The 16,622-nt window shown below is 33.6% G+C and overlaps 2 protein-coding genes across 4 annotated transcripts in view; both read left to right on the top strand.

Annotated features, from left to right (window-relative positions):
• Positions 1–1,547: 1,547 nt before the first annotated feature.
• Positions 1,548–5,393, top strand: LOC118051888 (uncharacterized). The gene is made up of 3 exons (XM_035062651.2): positions 1,548–1,962; positions 2,529–5,020; positions 5,116–5,393. The coding sequence occupies exons 1-3, from the start codon at positions 1,767–1,769 to the stop codon at positions 5,188–5,190; spliced, it is 2,763 nt and encodes a 920-aa protein (XP_034918542.1). The 5' UTR covers positions 1,548–1,766; the 3' UTR covers positions 5,191–5,393.
• Positions 5,394–8,218: 2,825 nt separating this feature from the next.
• LOC118051913 (serine/threonine-protein kinase TOR) overlaps positions 8,219–16,622 on the top strand; it is a 30,757-nt gene continuing 22,353 nt past the window's right edge. The window contains exons 1-11 of one of the 3 annotated variants that reach the window (XM_035062696.2): positions 8,219–8,631; positions 9,138–9,476; positions 9,544–9,618; positions 9,823–9,995; positions 11,735–11,833; positions 13,645–13,804; positions 13,938–14,081; positions 14,205–14,374; positions 14,474–14,678; positions 14,767–14,961; positions 15,322–15,474. In XM_035062696.2, the coding sequence (XP_034918587.1) occupies positions 8,509–8,631; positions 9,138–9,476; positions 9,544–9,618; positions 9,823–9,995; positions 11,735–11,833; positions 13,645–13,804; positions 13,938–14,081; positions 14,205–14,374; positions 14,474–14,678; positions 14,767–14,961; positions 15,322–15,474 (1,836 nt within the window). In that variant the 5' untranslated portion in view covers positions 8,219–8,508. Of the gene's footprint in view, positions 8,632–9,137; positions 9,477–9,543; positions 9,619–9,822; positions 9,996–11,734; positions 11,834–13,644; positions 13,805–13,937; positions 14,082–14,204; positions 14,375–14,473; positions 14,679–14,766; positions 14,962–15,321; positions 15,475–16,622 lie in introns of those variants that run through there. The other 2 variants (XM_035062697.2, XM_073412477.1) reach the window with 2 other exon arrangements.

Here is a 16,622-nt window from a genome sequence, read left to right as displayed (position 1 = left end):
AAAAAAAAATTATAGGGTTATCTCAATCTTATAACCTGGTATGTGAATTTAGCAGGTTAACTCGGTTAAGCTCATGTCTTTCTTTTTCCTTTGAGTTACTTTTTTTATTTTCTAGGACTTTTTTATGTTATTATTTTTTTTTTAATTTTCATCTTTTAATAGTTTAATTTGTTGAAAATTAGCCTTCGTGGGTTTTTCTATATTTGGTGCTTCAAATCAAATGGTCTGGGGCATAAATTTTATAAACTAACAAGATTTAGCATCAATTTTTTTTTACTTATTTTTTTCCATCTCATAATTTAACACTGATTTTTATAAAAAATAAGCTTCATGATTTTTTTATTTTTTATATCAGGTTATCTCAATTTTCATAACTGACTAATAGGTTTAGAGGGTTGACCTGAGCAGACTCATGTTTTTTTTTTCTTATAATTGTTTGTTTTTTTTTTTTATCCTTTTGTATGTTAGGATTTAATTTTTCAATTTCATACTTTAATATTTGGTTTGTTGAGAATTGGACTTCAAGGTTTTTTCAAATTTGTTACTTCTAGTTAAATGACTTAGGTCACAAGCTTAATATATTAACATGGGTTGGCATTGATTTTTTTTCTTATTTTCTTTTTTGTTTTCATTCTTGCGTCGGCTTAACATCAATTTTTTTTTAATTTGTACATGGTGAAGCTCGAATCATATAGCTAGTGAAAGCTAAATTTGAAAAATTTAAAAATAATTAGAATATTGTTTGTTTTTAAATTTTGATCCCCATTCTTTTAATTGTTATTCTTTTTAATTAGTTTGTATAATTTTTTTTTCAATTTCATCCTTTAATATTTGATTGATTGAGAATTGAACTTCATGATTTGTTCAAATTTGATACTTTGAGTCTAATGATATGAGTTGCAAGCTTGAAAAGTTAACACAACTTTATAATCCTCTTTACTTTTTTATCTGACTATTCCAATCTCATGATTTAAGTTGTGAGTTTAGCGAAATATCCTGGGTTTGTGCGACTCTAATATCATGGTTATAAGTTTGTCATGTTAACTCATGTTGACCGAAATTAATTATTTTATCTTTTTTACGCTATTTTGATATTTGAACGTCATTTTTTTTCTAAAAAAATTATCTGACGCTGCGGTGAAATGTAGCTACCGAGTCTACTAATATCTAAAACCCAATGAACTTGTATTTGATATTGATATAGGAGTCACAAACTTAAAAATACTTTGTTATTTAAAATCAAATTGAGTTTCTCAAAGTATTTAATCTTCTTTTATATCTTCCAATATAAACTTTATTTTGAAATTTAAAACAAAAATCGGAATAGGAGAGACCGGAAAATTAAAAAAAAAATCTAATTGCAGAAGTGAAACCCGTATTTACCTTGTTGAAAATGGACTTTCCATGATCCTTATTCCATGCTTCCATACAGTAATTAAATCAAGCAAAGTAGATCCTCGTTTCTTAACGGCTACAAATCCAAGCTATAAAAATCACAATCCCGCTATAAAGCCTAACGGCTCTGCCTTTTTGCCCTCACTATTCAAATCCCATTCTCCAACGGTCAACAACCCCCAACAATATTTAAATCCCCCCAGTTATTTCCAAAACTAGCCGTTGCCATCATTCTCCCTTCCCTCTCAACAAACTCTCTCTCTCTCTCAAATCAAATCCATAACATTAAGCATTCAAAGATTACTTTTTGACACTCAATTCAAGAAATTAGTCAAGATTTACCCGTAATCAGTACTTTGGCTAAAGAATCCATGGCTGCAAGCAAGAAGTTGGATTCTCGCTCTCCAATACCTAGCAGACCAACCAATCCTAATTCAAGAAACTCAGAGACTAGTAATCCAATGAGAAGGAGTTTTAGTGGAAGCCCATTTGTCAAACCCTCTATTATTTCCAATCAAAGAGGAGGAGGAGGCTTTAACCCCAACACTCCTGTTAATACTCCTTCAGGTTTGATTTCTTTTCTTTTTTCTTTTTGGCGGTTAATAAACGATTACTATATTTTTATTGGGTTTTGTTTCATCTTTTCTATAATTGAGTTGGGCTCTGTTTTTATTCTAATTTTTATTTGAAAATAGCTTATCGGGTTTTGTGTTTGTTTATGGTTTGATTGGTTTACAAGAAAATGTGGGGAAGTAAGGGAAAGGATAGAAAATCGTTGCATTAGGTGCTTGCTTGTATGAGGTTTTGGTATAATGATGGCTTATGGCTTGTTAATTCCTGGTCTAGCAATTACGTATTTCATTTATGAACGTTTTTGTTTTGCTGCTGGAAGCTAGTTTGTACGTCAATTTTGCAATCTAACATGTTGGGTGTTTTAGAGTGAACTCTGTAGCTTCATGTTAATGTTACGCTGAAGTAAGTTTACTTGAAACCAAAAATTACTGTTAAAATCATAAAGTACAAAATGTTACAATCCAGTTCCCTTTTTGTCTTCAGCAGCCTTGGAATTGCTTTATTGGTTCTGTTAAAATCCCTTTTTGTCTTCAACAGCCTTGGAATTTCTTTTTTTGCAGATTATCCTCGAAGAAACTCCATTAGCAGAGAAAATATAGCTGTTGCTTTGCCTGATCACGAGGACAAAGAAAATGGTAAAGACCAGAATTGGAAATCAGTGCGAATACGTTCACCAGCGAAGGGTGCAAAGAATTTCATGTCTCCAACAATTTCTGCAGCTTCGAAAATTAATGCATCTCCAAGAAAGAAAATCTTGGCAGACTGGAATGAGCAAATTCGCACTTCAATCTCGTTTTCTGATACTAAAAGCCCTTTGATAGAAGACTTGTACTCCAAACCGAACAAGGGTTTGAATCAGAAGAAGGAGGTCTCGTTTGATTCAACAGTCACTTACTTGGGAGACAATTGGGATTCCAAAAGTGAGGAACATGTTGATTTAATGGTAGATTCGCGTTCTAAAGATGATTTGATGGAAGACTTGTACTCAAAGCCGAACAAGGGTTTGAATCAGAAGAAGGAGGTCTCGTTTGATTCAACAGTCACTTACTTGGGAGACAATGAGGATTCCAAAAGTGAGGAACATGTTGATTTAATGGTAGATTCGAGTTCTAAAGATTATTTGGACTTGTCATCAGAGAACCTAACTATGGAGAAGGATTGTGTTAATCTTGATCCAAGTTTTGAGATTAGTCCAAGGGTTTCTTCTTCATTTCCAAACCCTGCTTTGGCACCTCTTGATGCAGATCCATCAGTGCCTACTTATGATCCTAAGACTAATTACCTCTCACCAAGGCCTCAGTTTCTTCATTACAGGCCCAACCCTAGAATTGAGCTTTATCTAAACAAGGAGAGAGATGGCCAGCCACTTGAGGAGATCTTTGCATCTGAGTGCTCTTCGGAAACTGAAGTTAGTGAAGCAGAAGACAGTCACTCTGATGATTCACGGAAAGAATCGGATGCTTCTTTGGCTGATGAGGTGAAAGAATCCGATGCTTCTTCAAGTGATGAGGTGAAAGAAGAAGAGGAGTTGGAAGAGTTGCTGCTAGCATCCGAGCCCATTTCCATTAGTACTTATGTGGAGGAGGAGGAGCTGCTTGTATCTGAACCCAATTCCATTAGTACTTCGGTGGAGAAGGCTGAAGAAAAAAGGGTGCCTAAATCACGTTTCTATACAAGAAGAAAGTTCATCGCTTTGCTTTCGGTCCTGACTGTTGGATTTTTATATGTTTCAGTTTCTAAATCCCAAGTCATGGATCCTTCTGTGCTCAATAACTTTACCTTTCTCGAGCCATATGTCCCACCTGAATTCTCAGAGTATAACAGGCAAGCTTTTGATGTTCTAGCTCAAAAGGTCCAGCTTTGGCTACATCAGTCTCTGTGTTACACGCATAATCTGATAAACTGCTTCAGAGGTGTGCACATTTTGGGTCCATTTCAGTATGCTAATTTGACCGTTTTGCTCGAGGATGGCATAGTTGATAGTCAATTTGTATTTGACCGGAGCATTTTAGGATCGAAAGTTAAGTATGAAGAGAAAGTTTTGGAGTCCATAAAGGGGGCAGAGGTCAACATTAATCTAGTGGATGAAGAAGATCAACCAAGGGCAGTTGATGAGAACATTGAAGTCGTAGGAGATAAAAATGAATGGGATTTTGATAGTGCTCCGGATTCTGAAGAGTTTAGTGTTCCCGAGTCCATAAAGGGGGCAGAGGTCAACATTAATCTATCAGATGAAGAAGATCAACCAAGTACAGATGACGAGAACATTGAAGTCCTAGGAGAAAAAAATGATTGGGATTTTAATAGTGCTCCGGATTCTGAAGAGTTTAGTGTTCCCGAGTCTGAAGAAGCAAATCTGCGTCCCGGATCTGGGGTGACTGAAACTGGTAAGTCAGCACAAGAAGTCATCGAAGAAAGTGCTGAAACTGCCGCCAACGTTGTGGAGCTTCAAAGTAACATGGTCCTTGAAGACCAGTCTGTTCTGATCCCACAAGCTGCAGAAATTCAACCAGAAATCTCGAATTCGCCATCTCAAGGTATAAATGATATTAGTTCTGCAGGTATTGAGTCCCCTGCATCAGAGGTCAATTTTGAAATACTTGCAGGTTCTGCAACAGAAAATCTGCGGAGTTCAGAATTAGTGAACACACGCTCAGCACAGATAATGGTGGGAATTTCCTTGATTGTTTTCAGTCTACTTGGAACAGCCTTCATTTATATGAAAAGTCAAACTCCCACAACTCGAAATGCTGCATCTGCAGTGGATCAAATGCTAGCCACTAAGAAACTGGATGATAGCCCAATGCCAGTTGCAGCAGAACATACAGGCATTGTTGGAGAGTCATCATGCCCATCGGAAATGAGCAGTTTCAGCTTGTCCTACAGCAAGAAAGGACAGGGGGGTACAAGTGAAGCTCATAGCTGTGAGAGGAAGCCTAGGAAGAACATCTACAGGAGAGAATTCATGGCTTCGCCGGATTACTCTGTTGGCTCCATGGGTTCGCCTTCTTACGGCAGTTTCACCACGTATGAAAAGATCCCTAGCAAGCATGTAAGATCCAATTGTCCATTTATGCTTGTGCGTATACATTACAGCTATAACTTGAATTTTTATCTTATGAGTGTCGTTCTATTTTGGTTTTGAAGGGAAATGAAGATGAAGAGGTGATCACTCCAGTTAGGCGCTCTAGCAGAATTAGAAACCAAGTCACTTCTCCGTGACCCACAAATCAAAAGCAATTTCTGAATGATGTCCTCTCTAGTGATTGAATCGCTATTTAATTGCCGAGTTAGATTATTTCATTGTTTGTGATTAAGCAGTGATTCTGTAGTTTTCCCTTGTTAATACAGGTTTTCTTTTTCTTTTTCTTTTTGTTTTGCTTAGCAATTTTTTAACCAAACATGGCAAATATGGCAATTGAGCTGATATTGTTGCATCTGGAGTTTTGCAACTTGAATTTTTAGTTTCAGGTGAGGAAAAACTAGTCTTCGGGCTCGAGACCAGATCAGATAGTTTGCTTCTTCTTCTCTCTATTCATAAAATAGCTCAATGAAAGAATCTAGGCAAAAAATATAGATGTTGCTCGGAACAATAATCTTTTTATGATTTAAATTGCGAGATTAGAGTGATTTTATAAAAAAAAAAAAAAAAAAAGTAAATTTCTAATTAACCCAATATTAAATGTTAAAATCAAAAAAATAAAAATAAATCTTATTTTTATGAAGTTAAATCTTATTTCCCATAACATGATTCTTCTAGTATAAAAAATAAAATCAAGTTAACCTGCTAAATTCGCGACTAAAATTATAATAACTTTATAAAAAAAAAAAAAATCACGAAGCTCTATTTCCAACGGATTCAATGTTAAAAGTTGAAATCGATAAATAAAAATAAATTCATGATACCGAGATAACTCATAAAAAGTAAATTGAAAAAAAATTGTGAAGCATAATTTTTAATCAATATAATATTGTAAGATGATATTAAAAAAAAATTGTGTTGTTGGGGGTGAAATTAAAAAAAAAAAAAAAACCGAGTCAACTTGTTAAATCCACGATTCAGGTCTTGAGATTAAAACTCATGACTATTTCCAAAAAAAAATATAATGTTAAAGATTAAAATTGAAAAAAATAAATAAATCAGATCATTATATAAAATTAATAAAAAAATATTTTTTATGAGAGTACAAATTATATATATATATATATATATATATATATATATGAAACACTGATTTTTGTTTACTTGGATCGCGAGTTTCATAAGTTAACCTGGATTGACTTGAATTATTTTTTATTTTTTTAATTTAATATTTTTGTTTCAATTTTATGTTTCAACATTGTGTTGATTATAAATTAAGCTTTATAATTTATGTTGTTTTGCTTTTTATAGAGTTATCACAATCTCGTAATACTGATTTTCTCTTTATTTTTTTTTCTTCTCCTCTATCTTTTTTATAGGTCCTTTTCTTTTTCTAATTTGTTTTCTTTTCAATTTTGGTTTTTGACATTTAGTTGGTTAAGAATTAAAGTTTCGTGATTATTTTAAAATTGCTCTATTAAGTTATTTTAATCTTATAATTTACATTATAGGTTTACCAGGTTAACCCATATTGACTTATTTTTAAAAAAATATATTTATTTTTTTATTTCATAATCCAACAATGGGTTGGTTTATAGCTGAATTTCGTGATTTTTTTAGATTTTTCTTTTATGTGGTAATCTCATTCTCATTACTTAGGTTGCAGATTTGTTGATTGAAAATTAAATTTCATGATTTTTTTAATTTACTTTTATACTAGTTATTTGGTCTTATGACCAGGTTATTGACTTGTTGACTTAACCCGGGATGATTTATATTAATTTTTTTTTTAAAAAAATTGTTTATAGTTTTTTGTATCACCACTTCTTACTGTAATATTTATGTCAATGCATTTTCTAATGATACATGAGTAAGGTATTTTCAGGTCCTTTTCAATGTTGTTCTTCAACAATGGATTGATTTGAAGTTGAGTTTTGTAATTTTTATTTATTTATTTTTATAGGATAATATATTTCTCGTTATACATGTTGCATGCTTAATTGGTTGAGAATTGGTTTTTGTAATGTTTTTTTCTATTAAATTATTTTGATCTCATGACTTAGATCACAAGTTTGTTGTGATAACCCATAATGACTCAAATTATTATTTTTTTGCTTTTTTAATTTTTTTTTCATTTTACCTTCTAACAATGAATTGATTGAGATAAAAAATTTGTAAATTTTTTTATTAGTAAAATCATGTTCAATTAAAAAAATTCAAGAACCAAAAAAATAATTTGAATTGATTTTTCATAAATAATTTATTATTAATTTCATTATTTTTATAGATACATAATAATTGAAAATAAATTTTTAATATTAAAAAATATATATTTAAGAACTATGTCTTATAAATGAAAATAATAATTTTTTTAAAGGGTAAAAAAAACAAGAAAAAAAAAAGGAATAAAAGAAGCAAAGGGTCAGCCCATCCATGTACTTGGCCCAATATTATTTTTATTAAAAAAATGGATGACATGTTATTTTATTTATCTAAAAAAAGTAAATAAAATCAAGCAACCCTTATGTTTCAACCCAAAACATCAAAATTGCCTTGCACACCAATCACTGAAGCTACGCTACAATATTTCATTGAAAACACAAAAAAACATAAAATATTAACCTAGTTTAATATTCATATTAATAGATAAACCAAATTTCATTTTTTTTTAGTATAATGTTCAAAAAGAATAATGAAAATAAGTATTCACGAGTTGAGTTTTTGTATATTTATATCATATTTATTATTCATCAGTAAAAAAAATTATATATTCATATTATTTTGTTAAAATGAATAATTATTATCTATTTATCATATATTATTTAATGTAAAATAAAATTATATATATATATATATATAATATTTATAGTTTTAATCCAATATATATTTATATTAGATTCATTTTAAATTTGACAATATTTATATTTATTATTTTATGAATAAAATTATTATAAAAAAACCCGCCTGTTTACTTGAGACTAGTGTATGAATCAATTTTTCATAATATTTTTTTTCAAAATGAATAAAAAAAGAAAGTCTAGATATTTTGCGATTTTTAGACTCCGTTCCATTTTCTTGTTCCTTTTTTTAATATAGACAGTCTCGTCACTAAACTAAAAAGAAATAACATAAACGGTCCCGAACCTGGACGCAACGAACAGAAAGCGCAAAAAGTGAAAGATAACAGATGCCTGTCATCACTCCCTTCTTAAGCCTCCACGCGTACTTAGAACGTGTACATCTCTCTCTTGAAAAATATAAAAAAATAGAAAATAAAAGAGAGCACCAAAAAAACCCTCTCTATTTGAAGTATCTCCCCTCTCTCTGTGAAAGTGAAACCCTCGCTCTCCCGCTCTCCCTTTTAAGAAAAGTCGATGTCTTAAACAAGATCCATACAGCAATTGCTGCTAAGTTAAGTTAAATTAGAGAGACTAGTAGTAGTTAGGTTTCTGTTAAAAATGGCCTCCACATCACAGTCCCTCCGTTTTCTGGTCGGGCCTGCAACCACCGCCCCTGGCGGCGGAAGTTTCGACGCTCTTAATCGCATTCTTGCCGACCTCTGCACTCGCGGCAACCCTAAGGTATCGCTGAATCTCTCGTTAATTTTAGCGAAGTTAATTGTCGCGTAGGTTTCTGTGTTCAATCAGTGATCAGCGATAGAGTTACTAGTAATTAGCAAAGTTAACATTCAATAGTTTTTTGTACTGATCACAAATTGAGTTACTAGCAGAAATGAAGAAAGGTGAAAGCGGAAACGTGAGTGTGTTAGAGTTACGCGTTTTGTTGCTTTCCTCTTAGTAAATTAATTTTTCTGGTTTTGAATGGAGAAATGTGTTTCTTGTTAGTTTTTGCGTATAATCAGTAATTCATGATGGAGTTATACTTGATAGAAATTAACAAAGTGAATTTTTAATTAAGCAATCGTATCTAATTACCAATCAGTAATTAAGTTATTAGAAAAGTCAGAGACTACAATGGAAAATGAGAGTTTTTGGCTCTTTTATTGTCGGTTTTTGTGGTTATTTATTCATGCATTTAAAAATTTGTTTGGTTTTGATGTTGGAATGCTTGTGCTGTTATGTTGAAGGAGGGGGCGACATTAGCATTGAGAAAACATCTAGAGGAAGAAGCACGTGATATAAGTGGAGAAGCATTTCCCCGTTTTATGGATCATTTATATGAAAGAATTTCTAGTTTATTAGAGAGTAACGAGGTTGCTGAGAACTTGGGAGCATTAAGAGCAACTGATGAGTTAATAGATGTAGCACTTGGAGAGAATGCATCCAAAGTGTCTAAGTTTGCTATTTATATGCGGAGTGTGTTTGAGGTAAAGCGAGATCCTGAAGTGTTGACACATGCTAGTAGAGTTCTTGGCCATTTGGCTAGGGCTGGTGGAGCAATGACTGCAGATGAAGTAGAATTTCAGGTTGGTTATACCTTGTCTGGTTTGATTATGTTGTTTGTGTGGCTTCTGATATTTTTGTTTGTGTTAGGTCAAAATGGCACTAGATTGGCTTCGCAATGACAAAGCAGAATTTCGCCTTTTTGCTGCTGTCTTAATTTTAAAAGTAAGTGACTTACTTTCCCTTTCCTTTTCTCTTTCAGTCGACAAATTAATTGCATGGTTGTTTATTATTCTATTGACAAGCGTATTTTTTGTTCTTTTGATGATGTTATAAAGACTGTACCTCACCATCCTAAAGACTTTTTTGCCTTTCCGTTAAATTTTTGAAAATTTCTACATCCTAAGGATGTATTCTTGATTATTGTAGGAAGTGGCAGAAAATGCCTCCACAGTATTCAATGTTCACGTACCTGAATTTGTCGATGCAATCTGGGTTGCACTGAGGCATCCAACGTTGGCAATTAGAGAGAGAGCTGTGGAGGCACTGCGCGCTTGCCTTAGAGTTATCGAGAAGCGTGAGACACGTTGGCGTGTGCAGTGGTCAGTTATGATAATTTGTGATATATTTTGATTTTACAGAAGTATATACACATTTTGCATCCAGAAGCTGAGAGTTATAATGGGAGGAAGGGGCTTTAACTGTTGCACAAAATTTTAAAATTCTGTACTGATGGGGCATTAATTCTTATCCCTTGGATTTGATTCATTTAACATACACCTTTGGGTTAAAATTTAAATAATGAACTGGTTGATTACTCAATCAGTTATCATGCTGTTCAGCTTCTTCCTCCCGTTTTCTATTCTTCATTTAGTTTCCTGAACCTAAATGAATAAAATTAATTTCTTGACATCGTTGTGAAAATGTACCTTCATTTTATAAATGCAATTTATTTATTTAATTATATGGCAAACAAGAAATCTCCTATTCCCTATCTTAAAATCATTGATTTTCAAAGATGCAAATCTACAATTATTTTGGTTCTTAATGATTTAATTACAGGTTTTCCCATTCTTGTGAATAAAATTTAATTCCACGAAAGTATTATTAGGGTTTTATCTAACGGTGATTTGATTTCTATGTTTATGTAAATTTGCAATTGAAAGGGCAAACATGTGAGTTAGATATGTCAACGAATGAAGGTTGTCAAGGATAAACATCTTAACAAGCATGCAAGTTTAGGATGGAAGGAAAAGAGATTGTTTCTGCAACTACTTTTTTTTTTCTTTTCTTTTATATTAGGAGAGCTTTTCTTATCGTTATTTGTTTCAACCAGGAGAGTAGGACCAGAGAGACTCGTAAACACAAATAACATGTTTTTGTTATTTCTTTTAAATTAATCAGGTATGGCCGGTTTATATGTGTTGGGTTGATCCAATCCAGTGGTTATAAATGTTCTTTGAGGGTACAGAATTTTATCTACTCTGTATTGTAGAATGACCTTGGAAAAGGAATTCCAATCAGGACTAAACTTGTTTTAAAAGATTTTGTGGGCCTTTAGTAATTTATTGGTTTATTAAATAGAGTAGCATTGTTTTCAATTTGCAAATTGATTAGGGCCTTGAATGGTGCTTGTAATAGTAACAGGGGGTATTTTTGAGCTTTAAGTTGTTAATGTTTATTGTGTATGTTAAGAAAGTGGTAGTGATAGCAAGAATAAGAAGAAATAAAATACCTAGAAGCTTTAGAATTATGTTGTTAGGATGTCAGCATGGGTTTAGTATTTACTCAACTGCAACAAGACTTGATAATGTAGGAGTAAAATTGAGATTTTTTTCTGCCACTTGATTAGCATAAAGATTTGATTGGGACTTCCCATCAAATGCTTATTGTAATGCACTAAAATAAGATGAACAAGCTAAATTCAACATGCCATCTCTGTATTTTTGCGTGTCATAAAGATTTGATTAGGACTTTCTAATTGATACAGTTCTAATAAAATTTGATCTAGGAGCCTACCTCAATGCTTGAAATATTACTCCGATGAAGTGTTGTTTTCTCCAATGCTTGATGCAGCAACAAGGCAGGCATTTCCTGTTTGAGTTTGTCTAGTGATAGGTCTTGTAATGGGTGCTTGGAAGTAGTTGGAGCTAATTCTTTCTGCGTCTCTATTCCTTTTATATATGGATAAGTGAATATCTCATATTGCCTTTTCACTATGTTTGAATACATGACTTTCAAACTGCTTGTTTGAATGTATTGATGTTTGTGTTGCCTTCTACAAACAATTTTTCATCATACTTATTGAGTAAACACTTCAATTTGATTGGGTATTTGGCAGGTATTATCGTATGTTTGAGGCTACACAAGATGGATTGGGTAAAAATGCTCCTGTTTACAGCATACATGGTTCTTTGCTTGCTGTTGGAGAGCTCTTGAGGTTGTTATAAATGACTGAATTTGTTATTGCAGAAATGTTACTGACGTGGACTTATTGAATTTTCTAGCTTGAATGAATGGTTGCAAAATGATTGCATGCTTATTTTTGAGCTAACATGTTGCTGTAAATTGTCTTGCAGTGACTATTGTCCCGTACTTCTATTGGATAGTGTTGGCTATGAGCTTAAAACTCTGCACCCTATCTCATGCTATGTGACATTCACAGCTAGCCAGTACAAGTCTAGTCAACAGCAGTATATTAGGAACTGTTGCCTATGAGCTAACAAATGAAGCACTTTATGTTTTGTCTATAATAATAAATAAATAAATAAATAAAAGATTAAACAGTTAAACTAACTTGCTCAAAAAACAGGTTCATGTTTCAACTTTGATAACAGGTTTTAGGAGATGAATCATGAAATTAGTTTAATTGTGGTATTTTGTATTCAAGGATCCACTAGTTTGATGGAAATGAATTGATTTTGGAAAACAAATTTTGGGACAGTGATTTTTTTTCCTGATATTTGCTTTGCCATTGAAAATGTGCTGGAAACATTCCCAGCTGTTTGGCAATGGTGAAAATAACTTCACTTTTCTATATGCTATCCTGTTTCTGCATTGAATTTATGATATACCATTTTAAGTTTGATAAGGAAAGTTTTTTCTCCTTTTCAAACTGGAAAACACTTGGCCTCCAAGGAACTAAAGAGCCCAAGTTTCAAATCCCATTTTGCAACAAACATACCAAACTAATGGACCTTACACTAACTTCATCTCAATTCCTTAGTACACTCATAATAGAAATGTTAATTATTTTGAGTTTGGTTGTCAAAGTTATTCATAGTTCATGATCTCCTTCATATCCTATTTGGCCATTCCTCAGGGCTTATGCTGTTGAAGAAAAAATACTCCTAGCTGCTTTAGTTGAAAGAATGCTGTCAGCTTTATTTGTTGAGTTTTAGCTCTGATTAAGAAATTTGCAGTCGTCCAAAAATTTATGGTTTCGTTATATATTCTTGCTTTGATAGCAATAAAATTGGAAGGAGACTTCCAAGGGACAGTAGTGAGCCAGTAGTTTAATTACTGGTTGATTGGTTGGAGCTAGTTTTGCTAATTTGCTTATTGTAGAATTGTAAGCTGGTGTACTCATTGTATTTAGTTTGGCATCATGACACTTCAATTATTCTGCAAAATTAGTTATGGAGGGTGGGTGTTGTGGCATTTGGCATGTGAATTATTGATGTGGTGGGATCATGGAAAGGTGCCAAGAAAGACCTTGGAAGCTTTCGCTGAATGGATGGGATTTCCATGATCTTGCTGATACTTTCTATTTTGCAGTTCTGTTAATTAGTCAATATATGTTCATCTTATATCCTATATCCAATAAGGTATATTCTGAATTTATTGCTATAGATTCATTTATAATGCATGTGACTGTTACGCTAGTAAAAAAAAATACAAAGAAAAATGACGTGACAGTGACAGTGACATGAAATACTTTTTGTTGGCAAACTCACTGTCATGATTTTAAGATACTATGCAAAAGTATTCATAAGGACCACACTACCGTTTCTGATTATAATGATATATTTGTGTGCCAGCTGCACTTGATAAAATTCTGAATAGATTGACTTATTTCTCAGGAATACAGGGCTTCGATATTGTGTAAACTGTATAATATTTTTAAGCTCCACATGATTGTTTGTGATTGTATAACTGCTGGCAATTTGATAAATGTTGAACAGGTACTACTACCATGATTTAGTTTCTTATAGCATCTAATATTCATGTAATTGAACATGATTTATGTAGGAATACTGGTGAGTTTATGATGTCAAGGTACAGAGAAGTTGCTGAGATTGTTCTTAGATACCTCGAGCATCGAGATCGACTTGTTCGCCTGAGCATAACTTCATTGCTGCCACGCATTGCTCACTTTCTGCGGGATAGATTTGTTACAAACTACTTAGAGGTTTGTGATTTTCACTGCCTTCTTAATTGTACTGCAGCAGCTATAATAAATAGCATTTTGGAACAGAGTATCCCAGATGCATCAACAATTATTTAACTGATTGTGAACAACATCAAATGATGATGTCTTGCAGATATGCATGAATCATATTCTTGCAGTGCTAAGAATACCAGCCGAACGTGGCAGTGGATTCATTGCCCTAGGGGAGATGGCTGGTGCTTTGGATGGGGAACTTGAACATTATTTGCCGACAATTACAGCTCACTTACGCGATGCAGTAAGCTATCCACTATGTGGCTGACATTATTTTCTCCAATGATTTTGGTTTTCTTTCTATTTCATCTTTTGCGGTTTGGGGTTTATTGGTATTTTTCTGTTTTCCCTCCGCACCCCCTTTTAGATTGCTCCACGCAGGGCCAAACCCTCACTTGAGGCTTTGGCTTGTGTTGGAAATATTGCAAAAGCCATGAAAACTGCTATGGAACCTTATGTCCGCGGCCTTTTGGATGTCATGCTCTCTGCTGGGCTCTCTCCCACGCTTGTTGAAGCCCTTGAGCAGATAAGTGATAGGTATGGTGTGCCATTTAATAACCTCATTTTTTTAATAAAAATTTTCCTTTAAAAGTGGTCAGGAGCTTAAAATCTCTATGCTATCATTTGCTGTTTCAGTATTCCATCATTGCTGCCGACTATTCAAGAGCGGCTGCTGGATTGCATTTCGTTAGCTCTTTCGAAGTCCCATTTTTCTCAGTCAAGGGCAGCTATTCATACTGTTCGAGGGAGTATGATGAACGCACCTCAGCAAGTATCGGACCTCAGTGGTTCTGCACTGGTGCAACTTGCTTTGCAGACGCTAGCTCGCTTTAATTTTAAGGTTTGCTAACACACACATACACACACATATATCCAAATTGAAGCATATTGCACTCAAGATTCTGTTCTGAAGCTATTTTGTTGTCCAGGGGCATGAACTTCTTGAGTTTGCCAGAGAATCAGTGGTTGTATATTTGGATGATGAAGATGGAGCTACCCGGAAAGATGCTGCACTTTGTTGCTGTAAATTAGTTGCAAATTCCTTTTCTGCCATGGTATCTACACAGGTTGGTTCTGGCAGGTCCAATCGTGCTGGGGGAAAGCGATGGCGTCTTGTCGAGGAGGTTTAGTTTGTTCTTATTTCCTGTATCTTGATGTTCTATTCTTGTTAAATGATGTTTTATGCTCCCATGTCTAGAGCTGTTTGTTTGTTCCCATCATTTCCTGTGACCTGTGTCCTTCCAGTTGCGGCCTCTGTCTATGCATTTCTGTAACTGTTTTTCAAATTTTTGTTACATGTTACATGAATAGACAGCTTGGTTATATGCATTAATTTGTCAGCTTCATGTTTGCTCGAGCTTGTCAAATTGTTGAGACCTGTATTAAGATTAGTTTATCATGTTTGCCAAAAACAAAAGTTGAGTGTGGTTGATAATGTGAGCTTTCTTTGTTCTTTCTTGTAATCTGACATGGTGCATCTGCAGCTTGTGGAAAAGCTTCTCATTGCGGCTGTTGCAGATGCGGATGTCACTGTTCGCCAATCTATCTTTTCCTCTCTTCATGGAAATAGAGGTTTTGATGATTTTCTAGCACAAGCTGATATTCTCAGTGCAGTTTTTGCCGCTTTAAATGATGAGGTGTGTATGTGACTCCTGGAGTTATTTCATGTGATGGAAGACTTTATTTTGGTTATGTAATGTAATTGTGTTAGGTGAATTTGTCAACTGTTTGTCAGTAATGGAAAGTATATTTGATTTGAAACTTGCCCCAGATTTTCTGTGATATTCTTTTTTATTATTTTGAAGTTGTTCTATTTTGTAGCCAATTGTACATCTTGCAATTGAATACTTAAAATGTTGGCATCTGAAACCCAGGATTAGAATCAAATTGCACCACTTCGACCCCGTTTGGAATTGAGGTTGAACTTGCTTTTCATCAAAATTTGATTTTTTTTTTCTTCATAATAATTTTTTTTAGTGTTTTTGAATTGTTTTGATGTGTTGATGTTAAAAATGATTTTTTTTTAAAAACATTATTTTGATGCATTTCGAAGCGAAAAATACTTTGAAAAGCAACCCTTACCACATTCCCAAACACCCCCTCAACAAGATTTCATGGGTCATTAACATTGCATTAACAATTTTATTCTTTTTCAAATTTAATTTGGATTCTTGTCAGATAATCTTCTGGTTTACTATCTATTTGATTATTTGGCGAGGCTGGTTGCTTCCTGTAATGTCTATTCTGGAAAGTACATGATATCTTGCTACTCTTTCTGGTTCCAGTAGCTTGGTAAATGGATTGCTTACTCTTCTCTATCTATTCATCTCATCTGTTTTGAAGAATCACACTATGATCTGTGAAGTGTTTTTATTTCGATTTAGAATGGGAGGTTTAGAAATAATTCCACTTCCAATAATGGGTATGTTGTCTGTAATTCCTGCTAATTTGTGAAATTAAGCAATAGGGTTTTCCTTACAGTAAATAGGACATGTGATGGAAAAATTCCTGAGTAGCTGCATCTTTTCATAGATATGGGAAATTCTAGACATACTCTGACTGCAAGTTTCCCTGTTCCCTTCTTTTTCTGTTCTTGATTTCCGTATTAACCCTTTTTCTTTGCATGCGTTTGTTAGTAAACCTAATACGCAGATTTTTTTCACCCCCCCCCCCCCTGTAAATGGTGTTTATTGTTATTTTATTGTTAAGGTGGTCTTCCCATCTTCATGTTCAATTTTTCTTCTGTAATTCTAGAATCTGCATATTTGAGTAAGGATTTGGTTCA

Source organism: Populus alba, chromosome 11, assembly GCF_005239225.2.
Source record: "Populus alba chromosome 11, ASM523922v2, whole genome shotgun sequence".
NCBI lineage: Eukaryota > Viridiplantae > Streptophyta > Magnoliopsida > Malpighiales > Salicaceae > Populus > Populus alba.
The sequence above is the reverse complement of the archived record's forward strand: the minus strand, read 5'-3'. Positions and strand labels throughout refer to the sequence as shown.